Raw genomic sequence first — 15,939 nt, 5'->3', positions numbered from 1 at the left:
CTGGAAGACATTTGATTGGATTTTTTTCCTCAAGGAAAAAGGGTTTTTTTCTCAAGGTAGACAAAGTTGCAAAGAAATCTAAATTATTCATTATATTTAAGTCTGGCCAGGCTCAGGTAGTCATGTTTAATTGCTCAGCAGAATTTCATCCAATGGATTTAATGTTTGTGGAGAATACTTAGAGGGGATCCAGTGAACTAAGATCATCCATGAATTATAATTGTTATGGTAATCAGAGTAATTTGTAACATATATACTAGGATATCTAAGGACCATTGTTCTGAAGGTACTGTCCTTGAGAGGCCATAATTTTTTTTTCAGTGATGCTGTCACAGAGCAAAACTCTTCCAGATTCATTTCCAAAGTCGTTCGTCAGCCATCCAAGATTTGAGAGAAGAAAGTCACGTACGACTACATTTATTCTGGGTTGTTCCAACGAGAAAATTGAACTATATGGGGTGATTTTCAGGAGATCAGTTTCAACACAATAGAAAAAAATTTTTTTAATGATTTGGGCTATCCAAATAATGAAATGGATTTTTGCTACTGTATAATTTTCACTGGAAGTATTCAAGCAAACCCTAGATGACCACTTACAGAAGTGATAGAAAATTAATGTACTTCAAAGTCCCTTTGAATGCTGAGAATCTGTGATTCAGGAGTATCTAATTGTTCGATAGTCACACTAAATGTATATTATAATCTGCATGCATCAAGCCAGGTGTGTGCTCAAACGTCACCTTATTACAGAGATCTTACCTACATGAAATATTACCCCACAGTCTTCTTTCTTCTCTCTTACCCTGCTCTATTTCTCTCCATAGAGTTTTTTCTGATATGTTTTGGTTTTGTTTATTTATATATTGTTCCCCCCTCCCCCCCCCACTAAAGAATGTAGGGATGCGTGGGTGGCTCAGTCGTTAAGCGTCTGCCTTCAGCTCAGGTCATGATCCCAGGGTCCTGGGATCTGTCCTGCATTGGGCTCCCTGTTCAGTGGGAAGCCTGCTTCTCCCTCTGCCTGCCGCTCCCTCTCCCCCCGACAAATAAATAAATAAATAAAATCTTAAAAAAAAAAAAAGAAGAAGAAGAAAGAAAGAAAGAATGTAAGCTCCATGAAGGAAGGGATTTTGTTGGTTTTCTTCACTGCTCTAACCCCAGCACCTAAATTGGAATCTGGCATAAAGTGTGTGTTTAATCGACTGTCCAATAAAAATAATATTAAAATGTTACAGAAAAATTACAAACATGAGAGAGAGAACAAGAGGAAGGGAGAGAGAGAAAAACACAATTCCACTACTTTTTGGTATTTAATTATACACTCCTTGTATTTTCTTCTCATCTCTTTGCTTTCAAAGAGGTTTATATTTAGTTGTAATCATCATTCATCTCTTTACCTAAAATGTTTTATACAGCTGAATGATTCTCACCTCATTCGCCAAATTTGGCTATAGTGATTTGATGTCATTTCTAAAAATCAAATCCATTTTCATATTGAAAAAAAAAGATGTATGACCAGTAAGGCTACACAAGAGGTGTATGCCACAGCCCAAAGAAAACCAACAAACTCACCATTTCTAATTTCATAATCATCTCTCTCATCAGTATCACTGAAAAGAGTCATAGTTATTTTTGGAGGCAGAATACCATCATGAGTTAAGATCATAATAGCCAAAACATTCTTGCAAAAAAAAAAAAAAAGTTGGAGGACTTTCACCTCCTGATTTCAACATGCACTACAAAGCTATAGCAATTAAAGCAATGTAATATTGGCATAAAAAATAGATATATAGATCTACAGAACAGAAGCGACTCTCCTGAAACAAGCCCTTACATGTATGGCCAATTAATCTTCCACAAAGGCACCAACAAAATTCAATAGGGGAAAGTATATAGTCTTTTCCCAAAGACATGCTAAGCCAATCAGATATCTGTATGCAAAAAGATGAATTTAGACCCTTACGTTACATATATGCAAATATAAGTTGAAACGGGTGACAGACCTAAAATACAAACACCTAGAACTGTAGAACTCTCAGAAAGAAAACATAGGAATGATAATCTCTGATCTTGGGTAAGGAAAAGATTTCCTAGCTGTAACACCAAGAGCTCAAGCAGTAAATGAAAAAAAAAATTGATAAATTGATCTTCACTAAAATTAAAAGCATCCACACTTCAAAAGATACCAACAGACAATTCATAGAATGGAAGAAAATACCTGCAAATCATATACTTGCTAAAGTCCAGAATATATTCTAGAACTCTTACAGGCCACTAATAAGAAGACGACTCAATTTTAAATGAATGTAAGATTCCTTTCAAAAAACTTTTTATCAAAGTAGAAATGAACACATGAAATTATGCTCAACATCACTAGTTATGAGAGGAATGAAATTAAAACTGCAGGGAGATCTATTTCACGCCCACTAAAATGGCTATAACCAGAAAGACAAGCAGGAACAAATTAGGATGTGGAGAGACTGGAACTCACATCATTGCTGATGGGAACATAAGGGGGGGCAGCCATTTTGGAAAATAGTTTGGCAATTTCTTGAAAAGTTAACTGTAAATATACCATATAACTCAGCAATTCCTCTGTCACGTATCTACCCGAGAGAAATGAAAACATATGGCTACACAAAGACTTGCGCGTAAATGTTCACGGCATTATCTATAACAACCCAAACCTGGAAACAACCCAAATTTTCACCAACTGCTGAATGTAATAAACAAAATATGGTCTATTATACATGTATTAAGAAGTGTATATTTCTATGCATACACATTTTAACAGCTCTTTATCTATCTGTATGTTAAAATGATCTATCGATGAAGTCCTGCAAACTGTGTATATATTTTTCACACTCATAAGAATATGGACATATATATATATGTATATATATATGTATATAATTTTCACACTCATAAGAATATGGACATATATATATGTATATATATATGTATATATTATATGTTTATAATTTCATGTTAGCATCTCTTCAGTTTTCAGCCCAGACACAAATCTGGGTTCAAATTCTAGTTCCACCACTTTTTTAGCTCTGTGGCTCTAGGCTAGTTACTTAACCTCTCTGGGGCTGTACTCGTAAAATCTGGAGGATAATATACCCCTGACAGGACTGTGGGATTAAATGAGATAAAATGTTTAAACTGCTTAGCACTAATAAGCCAGACCCAGTATTGTTATCTGTCGTTGTGGAGTTTTATTTGCAAGTCTAGCTGTTGACTAATACTCTTGGTTGAGGAGAAGGAAGCCATGTCGTGCAGTGGAGAAAGCCACTTCTGTCCTTCTAGCTGCCTGACTTCAACGTTTTCACATAAACTCTCAGAGCCTCCATTGCCAAAATCTGTAAAGGAGGATAATCATCTCACAGGACTTGTTACGATTAGTGCCTTGTAAACTGCAAAATACAATAAAAGTTTAAGGTGTATTAGGATGGCCTTCTGTTACCATCAATACCACCCACAGTATGTTTTTAGAAGAACCCGAATAACCACTCATAGAGTGATGTGTAGTCGTTTCTCAACCTCTGAGATTATCATCAAAGAATCTTTTCATGGCCATGGTGGTGGTAGCGAGTCATTTTCAAAATAAATTTTATTCTCCTGTTGCTTGAATATAAAGTGAGAACTGTGTTACTGCCTATCTGAAACACTCTCTGCCTGTCCTCATGAGCTATCAGGCTCAGCTAAATATGTCCCTGGCCAGTATGTTCATAATCCCCACTGGTTCTGAGACCTCCCTCCACCACCGATGTGACATTCTTTGTGTTCAAATGTCTAGCTGACGTCTGCTGCTTAAAACAGCCCATGCTTTCACCCCCTCTCTGCATTGTCACGGCCCTGTATCACCGCTCTTAAAAGGCCACTCCTAGCTCTGGTTGCTGACCACTTGCCTCCCTGCCTGTTTCTGGCCGCCTTGAATGCCTGCTTCTTCAAGCTCCTTGTGGCTCTGACAAAGCAGGGACCATGTCTACCTTTGGCTACAGGAGAGGACTTAGCAAATATGAATCCATCGATGAGGATGAACTTCTCGCTTCCCTGTCAGCTGAGGAGCTGAAGGAGCTAGAGAGGGAGTTGGAAGACATTGAACCTGATCACAGCCTTCCCGTGGGGCTAAGGCAAAAGAGTCTGACCGAGAAAACCCCCACGGGGACATTCAGCAGAGAGGCACTGATGGCCTATTGGGAAAAGGAGTCCCAAAAACTCTTGGAGAAGGAGAGGCTGGGGGAGTGTGGAAAGGTAGGCTCTCGGGTTTTTCCTTAGCTACTCCCACCCTCGGCCCCCCACCCCCAACCCGGGAAACCTGTTTTTCCTAACTTTTCAGTCCGCTTCACTTGTCTTTTCTCATAACCCATTTGCACCTGCTACAGAACAATTCCTCAGGCCACCCAGTGGATCATAATATGTAATACTTTTAGCTGGGATCCTTTGATTGACTTTAGTCAGTCAAGACGGGATTTTCTAGAGGAAAAAACCCACAAGCAAGGCATGGGTTTAGATATATTGCCAAACATAAGTCTAATTTGAGCTGTGAGTTGCTAATGAGGCATGATATCTGTGACTATATATATATATATATATATAGCAGCTGAGTAAATTTATTTCTTTCTATAAAGACAGAAGTGGGTACTCTGGTTGCTTTGACTGTGATGGTGGCTACAGTAAACAAAATTCTTTTTTTCCAACACCGAGAAGTGAGCAGAGGTGGAAAGTCTGTGGGACTGGGAGCCAGGGGACCTTATCTCAAGTCCCTTTGCTGTCCCTAAGTTGTTAGACCTTGAACAGGTAGTCATCTCTGCAGGGTTCCTTTTTCCATCTGTCCCTCGAGGGAGTTGAATCAGGGTTTCTCTTGTAAATCAAGAACCCCTTTGAGATTTTGATAAACTACAGACCTTCTCCTTAAGATAATGTGTGTGTGCTTGTACATACGTACACAATGGGTAGAGGGTGTAAACCCATCCCCACCACAGGACAAAGCTCCAGGCAGCGGGCAAGTGGGTGGGGGCAGAGTGGCCGTGTAAGTGAAGAGCAGTGCAGAATGGACCAGAAGGAAACGGGAGGCTTGGTTATCAGGCTGTTGGCTCTGTAAAGGCTTATGAAATTCATGTTCAGTGCCTGTTGAATGACAGCCTCCGTTCACTTGGGTCCACACAAATTATGCTGCCTTAAGCTCCAAGGGGCCTTGGAGACCAGAGGGTCTACAGCTCCCCTAACCTGAGTATCTGCTGGGTGTCAGGCATAGGTACCAGTCAGTTCACTCACATTATTTCATTTAATTCTCACCTTCTGCACATGAGAACTGAGACCAGGAGAGCTTAAGAAATTCAGTTGAAATGAATAGCATATAAGGAGAGCAGACATTCTAACCAAGGTCTGCTGGTGCCAAGACCACCATTCTCAAAATGTGGGTGCCCAACCCCTCAGCGTCACCTGGGAATTTCTCAGAAGTGCTCATTCTAGGGCTCCCCCAGACCTCCTGGGAGTGGGGCCCAGCATTCTGCGGTCTCACAAGTCCCCCAGGTGATTATGACACACACTGCAGTTGAGGACCACTCAACTAATACCGTACTTTCTCTGAGACCTCTCAGAACTTTAATGACTTGACTAAAGTCAACCAGCTCTTCAGGGATAGACCCAGACCCAGAACCAAAAGGCAAGCCTCTTGCCTCCTTGTTTATGTAATGATGCCAGGGAGGTGATCAGGAGACATAGTTGGCCCCTTCTTGTTGCCTTATTTATTCCCTAAGAGTGCCAACATTTGCCTTCTCTAAACTCACCCCTCAAGCTTCAACCTATCCCCACCTTCCCACCCCCATTCTCACAACGTCCAGATAATACAGGAAGGAGGCAAAGATTTTTTTCGCATCCTCTTACCTCCCTCTCCAGACCCTTTCCTCCCTTCTGGTGTCCTTCTCCTAGATGTCCCCCACCTAGGGCAGCTAACCATCTCAGATCGTCTGGGGCTATCTAGGCCTAAGAACTGAAAATTCTGCATCCTGGGAAACCCCTCAGCCCCAGGCGAGCCAGGACAGTCACTCACCCAGCCCAGGCCCTGTCCTGATCCTCAGTGGCTGGTAGCCAATGTCAGTGTAGATCCATTCAGTCAACAAATCTTTATGGAGTCCCTACTACATGCTAAGCACTGTGCTAGATGAACAAACCAGACATGATCCCTGTCCTCACCCAGCTAACAGTCTTTTGGGGAAAATGACAAATAAGTAATTAAAATAGGTACTTTACTGGGGGCACTACCATGCCATATATGGCAAGGATAATATAAGGGGACAATGCGAGGAGGTGTCAAAGAAGGTTTCCTGGAAGAAGTGTCATGTAGATATTACACGATGACTCACTGCTGGATAACAGTTTCAGATTTTGTCTCTCAGACACATTTTGAGGGGAAAACATCTCTTGAAGATAGAGCCCAAAGGTCTTTTAAAAACCAAAGTGGATAAAATTTAATGGTGGCATGAAAGGCAGTATAGCTTAGATTTTGAGACAGATCCCTTTCCTCCAAATACTGAAACAGCTAAAGCTTCACACAAACACACACACACGCACTTGCACACAGCATCCCCTTTCCTCCTGCTCCTAAAGAAGGTAGTAAATAAAGACCAGACAACCAGCCCAGGAGTGGCTGACCCCTTCCCCAGGCCATCACTTGGTGCCTGCCACTCCAAACAAGTGGATAACTGGAGGCTGTTTTGTGGTAGCAACTGGGCAAACAAACCTGGAGACAGGCAGTGTTTTCCAAAGCTCATTCCACATGCCTCAGGCAGCAGGAGCCCTGGGGGTGAAAAAAAAAGAAAGTTGCCAATGTAGAGGGAGTAACCAAGGCTTTGGGGACAGAGGAGGGCTTGGGGCTTCAAAAGAGACAAAAGAAAGGAGTAAAAAGATTGCATTAGGAGAAAATAGACTCTGTCAGCAATTTCCAGAAAAAAAATTTTTTTTTAATCAGAAAGATGGTAAGAAAAAAGAAAGAAGGGGTCACTCGGCTTCTTAGTATAAAGTCTGATAAGCAGGAAAGACAAAGATAGAATTGAGACTGTGTTTGCCCGAAAGTCTTTCATAACTGATACATGGTAAATAATTTAAGACCATCAGGCTGGGGCAATGGCTTGCTTCAAGATTTTTTACTGTCCTCTGCTGTTTCATGTTATGGTTAGACTCTAGTTAGTGCCAGGGGCGATTATCTTTCCCACCCTGTGTCTTCTGCAGTCCATCTCCTTTAACCCTGCACTAGTATGAGATTTCAAGTTGATTTGCAGCAAAGGGTGACCTGGATGCTTTTCTGCGGAGCTAGGTTTTGACCTGCTGCTTGCCATGAGCAAGCAGCCCTGCCCCCTTGGCTTCCCTTCCCCACAGCAGCCAGGGACAGCCGCAGGTATCGCGGCTATGGGGTCTCTGAGACCCTGTGCCAGGCTCTACCCCAGAGGTAGATGAATGTTGGAAAAACGAAGAACCCCCTGCCTCTGTCTACACGTACGCAAACCAGGGCATAGAGCACCTGGCAACTGTCACAGCTGCTACTGGAGGCAAATTGGTGGAAGACTTTTTGAACATTAAAAAAGGGAATCCATTAAAATGTTGTATATTTTTGTTGTCATTTCTTTATTTGAGGTGGCGAAATAAGGAAGGATAGAGGAGTGATTCTAGAAGGGAGGGTTGAATTTGCTACATTCAAAGTAGACAGGGAGTCAAGTAGTTCCAAACAAGTAGTTAAGAGAATGAAAAATGTACCAAGGGTTTTCCAAAGCTGAAGTTCCAACCCATTTTTCAAATTGGCAAAATGATAGTAAATTTTCTTAATATAATAAATAGAATTCTGGATATTTATTCCACAGAAAACAAAAGAAATGTTTGTTTAAAAAAAACTGTTGAAAGTTATACAATGAAATGTTAACCCTGGTTGCCCCAACTAGAGAGGTCAGAAGCAAGAGATGGACTTTTTCCTTACACGCTTTTGTATTATTTGCCATGTGTTATTTCCCTTTTTTTAGTTACTGAGATATAATTGACATATAACATTGTTTGGGTTTTAGATGTACAACATAATGATTTCATATATTGCAAAACCATGTGTGACTTTTGTAAATTAAAAAAAAAATGTGCTTAAAAATGACCAACTTCATGATGATACCGTGCTCTTCAGGTTGCCGAAGAAGACAAAGAGGAGAGTGAGGAAGAGCTCATCTTCACTGAAACTAACAGTGAGGTTTCTGAGGAGGTGTATACAGAAGAGGAGGAGGAGGAAGAGGAGGAGGAAGAGGAGGAAGAGGAAGGAACAACTGAAAACGAGAAAGGTATTAATGGAACTGTAAATTATGATGGCATCGATTCTGATAACTCTAAGCCAAAGACATTTAAAAGTCAAATAGAAAACATAAATTTGACCAATGGCCACAGTGGAAGGAACACAGAGTCCCCGGCTGCCATTCACCCCTGCGGGAACCCTACGGTGATCGAGGATGCCTTGGAAAAGATTAGGAACAACGACCCTGACACCACAGAGGTCAACCTGAACAACATCGAGAACATCACGTCGCAGACCCTTGCCCGCTTCGCTGAGGCCCTCAAGGGCAACACGGCAGTGAAGACCTTCAGTCTGGCCAACACACGCGCGGACGACAGCGCGGCCATGGCCGTTGCGGAAATGCTCAAAGTCAACGAGCACATCACCAACATCAACGTGGAGTCCAACTTTATCACGGGCAAGGGGATCTTGGCCATCATGAGAGCTCTGCAGCACAACACGGTGGTCACGGAGCTGCGCTTCCACAACCAGAGGCACATCATGGGCAGCCAGGTGGAGATGGAGATCGTCAAGCTGCTCAGGGAGAACACCACACTGCTGAGGCTGGGCTACCATTTTGAGCTCCCAGGACCAAGAATGAGCATGACAAGCCTCCTGACGAGAAACATGGATAAACAGAGGCAGAAGCGGATACAGGAGCAAAAACAGCAAGAGAGCTATGATGGAGGAGCCAATCTTAGGACCAAAGTCTGGCAAAGAGGAACACCTGGCTCTTCACCTTATGCATCTCCCAGGCACTCTCCCTGGTCATCCCCCAAACTCCCCAAGAAAGTCCAAACCGTGAGGAGCCGTCCTCTATCTCCTGTGGCTCCACCCCCTCCTTCTCCGCCACCACCCCCGCCACTTCCCCTGCAAAGGCTGCCACCTCCTCCTCCGCTAGCACCTCCTCCACTCCCAGAGAAAAAACTAATCACCCGAAATATCGCAGAAGTCATCAAACAACAGGAGAGTGCCCAGCGGGCATTACAAAATGGACAGAAGAAGAAAAAAGGGAAAAAGGTGAAGAAACAACCAAACAATATCCTAAAGGAAATTAAAAATTCCCTGAGGTCAGTGCAAGAAAAGAAAATGGAAGAGAGTTCCCGACCTTCTACCCCACTGAGATCAGCTCATGAGAATCTCATGGAAGCTATTCGGGGAAGCAGCATAAAACAGCTAAGGCGGGTAAGTAACCCAAGAGCAGATTTGGGGCACGGATGTAGTACATGAGTGAGCCTCCACTGCACGATGGTACCGAAGTCACCTCTAAAGATGTTTATTAATGTTTAAAATGTTTTAGTATGCAAGAGCAAGCCTCCAAATTTGTAACACCAGGAGCAGGTCACCAGTGAGCACATTTCCATTTGAGACGTGTGCTGGGACCACCTTCTTAGCATCTCCGTTCTGGACAGAGCAGGACTATTTTAAGACACTCCAACACTTAAAAATCCTGATTTCCTTAATAAGAAAATGGGGTAATATAATTTACATTCCAAAAAAGATTCATCACTTGTCAACATTTTTACCTGAGTTGCAAGTGATTTACAACCTCATTTATAATATAAAATTTGAATATCGAATAGCACACAGCAATAATCAATCTATTTCCGAGTTTGTCTCAGAGAATACTGCTTAGAGACATACCCTACAGATATTTTTCACTTTATCATTTGTGTTGTTTTATTGAAAGAAAATCCCCTATTTTTATAGGTGGAAGTTCCAGAAGCTCTGCGATAAAAACATGATCTTTAGAAGAGGATGCAGAATCATTCAGTGGTATTAAATAAGACACATTGTGAGATGTTTCTAAAATACCTTCTTCGATTTGAAATGTTTCCTGACTTTAAAAATAGCCTCACCCATTAATTCCAAAAAGAATTTTAAGAAACAATCGGCATGTTTCTTCTGTAAATATGAAAATAAACTACTTTTTTTTTATGTTATGAGATTTGTATTGGCAAGAAGCAGGTTATTTAAAGATGCTCTTTTATCTCTGGATGTGTTGATAACTCTGAGCTGTAATGAGTTAATGAAATGTGCTGTTATTTTTGTAATCCCAATAAATTTGAATTGAAGTTTTTTTTTTTTTAAACAAACCAATTTTTGTGTGTGTGAGTTGATACATCTGCCAGGTATGTATGTAACATTGCCAAATATTAAAAATATGCATTCTCACCCAAAAAGGGCTTGGGTCCTTAGCATTTTCCTTTCTTTGCTTTTTCATGTCCAAGAAAATTCGATCAGAGCTCTTTCTAAAAAGTCTGAAATCAAAAATTTTCTTTTTAAAAAAAATTTTTAAAAGATTTTATTTATTTGATAGAGCACAAGCAGTGGGGAGGGGCAGAGACAGACGGAGAAGCAGACTCCCCACTGAGCAGGGAGCCCAACGCAGGACTCCATCCCAGGACCCTGGGATCATGACCTGAGCTGAAGGCAGCCACCTAACGGACTGAGCCACCCAGGCATCCTGAAATCAAAAATTTGCTTAAAAATCTTCTTGGTAGTGAGATAAAAGCTCTAGAGAAGACCCCAAAGTGGCCGTTATCATAGTGGGTACATTGACCTTAGACCTAGAATGTCAGCTGACACTCCCACATTCCCAAAAGGCTGATAGGTACCAAGAAGTCAACTCAATATTTACAACTATTTCTGGAAGAAAAAAAAAAAAATGAAGGAAGGCTTCTTGGTAGAGGAAATAGTGTCAGGGGAATTCCTGGAAAATAAGCCCTGAATTCAGAGCTATCTTGTGGCTGATACTAAAGATTCACAACTCTCAAGTTTCCCTTTGAACTGTCCTTAGATGAGCCTTAGTCCAGTGGGCCTCAGCCTTTTTGTGCCCTACGCAAATGGTAACATGGGCGTCCTTGACACACATCCCAGGACAAAGGCACATGTATTTCTGATCCCCAAATATCATTCAATCCCACCTCCCTCTCACTCAAGGAAGGTCTGAATTCAAAAAAGAGAAAGACATTTCTGAGATTACCTTCATCCCACTCCAGTGCTCCACTTCAACTTATGAAAGCTATAAATCTCTTCTAAAGTCCTTTGTATTAACTATGATTAGCAATGTTTCCTCTGTATCCTGCACAGTCTAACAGTGGTCCTGGAAAGCTCTCTGGGCCACTCGTTCAATGATTGTTTGCTCTACATACAAAGCTTTGGATTATCTCCAATCAAGAGGATTATGTTTCACTAGGAAATTTGTCCAATAGTTCTTGGGTCTGTTTCTTTTAGTCTGTTTCTATTGTTCTCTTACTTGGTGAGCACCACCTATATGATCTCTGAAGGAGGGGGCCAGAGGCCTGTGAGCTCAGTCAGTGCCCTGGCTCCATGTGGGGAGTGACTGACGCTTTCTGTACTATCTGAATTGTCTCAGGTATACTTCTCCCCAAAAAATTTTAAAAGGGGCAAAACAAACAAAATATTATAAAGTCCATCATAAGACAGGTATGATGTGATCAGAGACCGAGCGGGGACATTTTTCATTCAGGAAAGACATTGCTAGAAGGTTATTTCAGAATATAGTGCTTAAACATTCAAGGTGCTATGACTCCATTCAGCACAGGACAGGGATGAGTTCATCCTGCCTGCAAACTCATAGAGTTTGTATGGAAACTAATTAGTTCATCCTCTATAAAGAGCTTTCAGCTCACAGGGAGAGGAGTGTCCAGGACCAGATGAAGTGTTTAGGCTGTGATTTATACTTGCACATTAATCTCTTGAAGTACACATCATCCGGGTTTGAAACGGGGCCAGGATGCTGAGTCTTAGTGCGCGTCAGGAACCCAGCTGCCCCAGGCATTTATAACTCAGTGTCAGCAGGATGTTGATTTAATACCTGCCCTGATGTAGTTGCTCCAAGCGAGAGAAAGGTAGAGGTACTAACAGGCTGCTGAGATGCACTGAGGAGTAGGGCAAATCCATAGATTCTTGAAAAGATTCCTTTCATGACAGAGTTAACACTATCTTTTATTTCTCTGAGGCTTGAAAGGTGGAGTCTTATTTTCATTAATCATCAAATAGCATGGTCTAAAAGACTAAGAATTGACCTAAGAATTACAGAACTCAGAAGTATGGTACAATGTTAATGCCTTTGACAATGTCCACAAAGATTTTCTAAGGGCCTACCATGTTCCAGGCACTTTTCTGGACGCTGAGGATACACAGTGAACGAAGGAGGAACAATCCCTGTCCTTGTGTAACTGACATTCTCATGGAGGGAGCTCATCATGCATTTACTTACCAAGTGCCTCTGCTCAGTGCTGGGGAGACCAAGTTAAATTAGAAAGTGTCCTCCACCTCAGAGCAGTGGGAATCCTGAGAAAACCATCCCTTCCTGAATATGTGGTAAGAACTGACTTAAAGACAGGTGTAGGGTCCTATGTGGGCACTGAGGAAGCCTCATCATCTAAAGTTAGTGCTAGCAAACTTTTTCTGTAAAGAATTAAGGAATAAATAGTTTAGACTTTGTGGGCCATTCAGTCTCTGCCAAAACTATTCAAATTTGCCCCTGCAGGACAAAAACAGCCACAGGCAATATGTAACTGAGAGAGCATGTGTGTGTTCTAATAAACTTTATTTATAGACATTCAAATTTGAATTTTATATAACCTTCCTGAGTTAACTTTCCTCTTTCAATTTTTTCAACCATTAAAAAATGTAAATGCTCTTCTTAGTTCACAGTTCACAGGCTGTTGGATGTAGTTGACTTGTGAGCCACAGTTTACCATAGACCCTTGACCAAAAGCAGGTAAGTGGTCAAGAAAAGCTTCTCAGTGGGGTGGCTGGGTGGCTCAGTGGGTTAGGGGTGGCTGGGTGGCTCAGTGGGTTAAGCATCTGACTTGATTTTGGCTCAGGTCATGATCTCAGGTTGTCACATTGAGCCCCGAATTGGGCTCCACACTGGGTGTGGAGCCTGCTTGGGATTCTCTCTGCCCCTCCCCCACCTCTCTCTCTCTCAAAAAAAAGCAAGAAAAGAAAGGCTTCTCAGGGACAGTAACACATGATTTTTTAGCCAGGCTAAAAAAAAAGAGTCAAATGATGGGACTAGGGAATAAGGAAGGATATTTAAGTTTGAGGAAACAGGGCAATACAGAAAATAGTTGAAAATCATAGGGTTTAATGTAATTCTGTAAAAACAAAGATTTGGTAAAGAATTACTACTTCAGTCTTTTTTTTCTAGTATTGATAATTTTGGTGAATTAAAAGTAGAACTATTGTATATTTTCTCTGTGGGCTTCTTTTTTACAAAAATAGCATGTGATCATTAAGAAAAATCAGAATGTACAGGAATCAAAAGAACCTAATGAATCCCCATATTCCCACCTACACAGAGCAACCACTGATGACCCTTTAGTGTATATCTTTTAGAGTCTCCTTAATGCATATTTAAATGTACATATTGCTATGTTTTCTACAAAAAGGGGAAGATAGCATACATACCATTATACAACCCACCATATTTTATGTAAGAAAGTTCAATAACTATTGGATATTTAGATTATTTTGATTAGTCCTCTGATGTTGGATATATAGTTTGTGTCAACCCATCCCTTTGAGTTATTCTGACTTGAAACTCTTCCAGAAAGCCCTTAGAAGAACTGATTGATGAATGATTGGTAGCTAAAAAGCCATTTCCCAGATAGACAAGAATTGGGAGCCAACATTGTGGTACCAAAACTGGAAATTGGGTTTCAACCAAATTGTCATGTTTACCAACTTTCTCATAGCCAAATTATATGCCTATCTGAACCGCAGAGACATGCATTAGTAAGATGCTTTCAAAAAGTTCATACAATTTCATACAATTTTCTACTTCTGAATAAAAAAGGCTAAGAGGAATTGAGAGTTACAGAAGCCCAACCTGAACAACTTAGTGCAAGCTAAGGAATGTGGACTTAATTATGAAAGTCCTGGGAGCATCAGAGAATTTCAAGAGGAGGAGTGACATGATGTTTATATAGGTTTTGAAAATACGACCTGTGTAACCAAGAGAAGGATGGATTCTGTGAGGTCCAGACCATTATAATCATTTAAGAATGAAGTGATACAAATTTGAACTGTGAATGCTGTCTAAGTGTAAAGGGGTCCAAACAGAGCAGAGACTAAGAAAGCACCCACTCCACAGAATTTAGTAACTGGCTAGGTGTAGGGGGTAGGAGGCAATGAAAGAAAGGAGTCTATGTTGACATTTGTGCTCCTGGCTGGGCCTTTTGGGACAGGAGCAGGTGTTGGAGGAAGGAGATGACTTCAGTATTGAGTACATTGTGTCTGAGGTGCCGGTCCACTTGAATGTGTGGGTGGGTCTAGAATGATGGCGGTGGGCTTCCTGCTGCAAATAGGGGCTTGGGGGTCACATGGCTGAGTGGCATTTAAAGATGGGGGTTTGGGTGAGGTCACTCAGGGAGTGTGGAGAATGCAGAGGCAGAGTATAACCAGACAGAAGGAGAGGAGAATCGTGTGGCACAGCAGAGAGTTGCCCTAAGGAAGGAGCCGTTGGTCCCATAAAGTGTCTCAGCAAGTTCTGGAGCCTGATGGTGTTCACTTTCACTGGCAGTCAGGTGAGAGCAAGTCTGTGGGAGCAGTGGAGATGGACATCCGATTGTAGGGCTGGGGTGGGACACTCACCAGGATGAAGGGAGTAGTGCAATGCTTCGTTAGAGGGGATGCTGCTGGTGGGAGAGCAGAGTGTCCCCAAATCTCAGAATAAAAAAGGCACATCCTCCTGGTATGTCATTTTTACTTGACATGAGAAAAAATTATATTATTTATATATTTATATATAAATTTATATATCTATTTTATGTCAAGCAAAAATATTATTTATATACTTACATATAAATTTATATATATATATTTTATGTCAAGCATATGTGTGTACATAAATATATATATCTCCTGATTTTTTAAAGTTTGCGTTATGCTACTTTGTTTTTATGGAAGATGTATAGTAGAACTTGTTTTCTCTGACCAGAAGGAATCCAAAGAGGATTGTCACTTTTACAAAAAGTGAGAATAACCATTCAGTGTTTGTTTGTCAGCGAGCCGTTGCAGAGGTAGCGTGCATGCCAAGCAGCGAGAGGGCCCCCAAGTCCCCTCCCCAGGACCTGCACTCGGCGTCTCAGCATCAAGCCTCCATAGCTTTGCACCATGTCTGTGAGCATCTGTGCTTTATCTCAATTTCTTCTGTACCTCTCTTAGGAAGATGTGTATTAGAAAAGCCTAAGAAAGGTTATTTTTGGGGTCTGGGAATACTCACAAGTTTTTCCACATAAATTAAGTCATTGCTTCTTTGCTTTAGGCCATTTCTGCATGTGGAAGTTTTTATAGGAACACGACTTTAGGATAGTGGGGGAAACCTGTGTGTATGTTCTAGATAAAGTCAACTGGAAATCTCATTCCATCTCTGTGACAGGCCATGGTCTTCTGCAAGATTTCTGAGAATTCCTGGGATGGAGGAGAATTCCTGCTCATAGTTGTCTCCACATCCCTGGTTCCAAGCCCGCACCTTGCAAACCTATGATTTAATGGCCCTGTTCCAAATTATATTGATCTAATGTGGCAATTAGCCCTCTTTCTCCATTTCCACAGCCTCAACATTGCATGACAATTTGGGAAACAAAGGA

General features: G+C 41.4%; 1 protein-coding gene across 1 annotated transcript; it reads left to right on the top strand.

Moving 5' to 3' along the window:
- Positions 1 to 3,906: 3,906 nt before the first annotated feature.
- On the top strand, positions 3,907 to 10,403 carry LMOD2 (leiomodin 2). Its single transcript, XM_045864325.3, has 3 exons — positions 3,907 to 4,257; positions 8,171 to 9,496; positions 10,022 to 10,403. The coding sequence occupies exons 1-3, from the start codon at positions 3,985 to 3,987 to the stop codon at positions 10,046 to 10,048; spliced, it is 1,626 nt and encodes a 541-aa protein (XP_045720281.2). The 5' UTR covers positions 3,907 to 3,984; the 3' UTR covers positions 10,049 to 10,403.
- Positions 10,404 to 15,939: the final 5,536 nt, after the last annotated feature.

The sequence above is a fragment of the Mirounga angustirostris genome, unplaced genomic scaffold, assembly GCF_029215605.1.
Source record: "Mirounga angustirostris isolate CCGP_5_RB_7025 unplaced genomic scaffold, mMirAng1.0.hap1 SCAF_12, whole genome shotgun sequence".
NCBI lineage: Eukaryota > Metazoa > Chordata > Mammalia > Carnivora > Phocidae > Mirounga > Mirounga angustirostris.
This window is presented reverse-complemented; position numbering and strand designations above follow the sequence as displayed.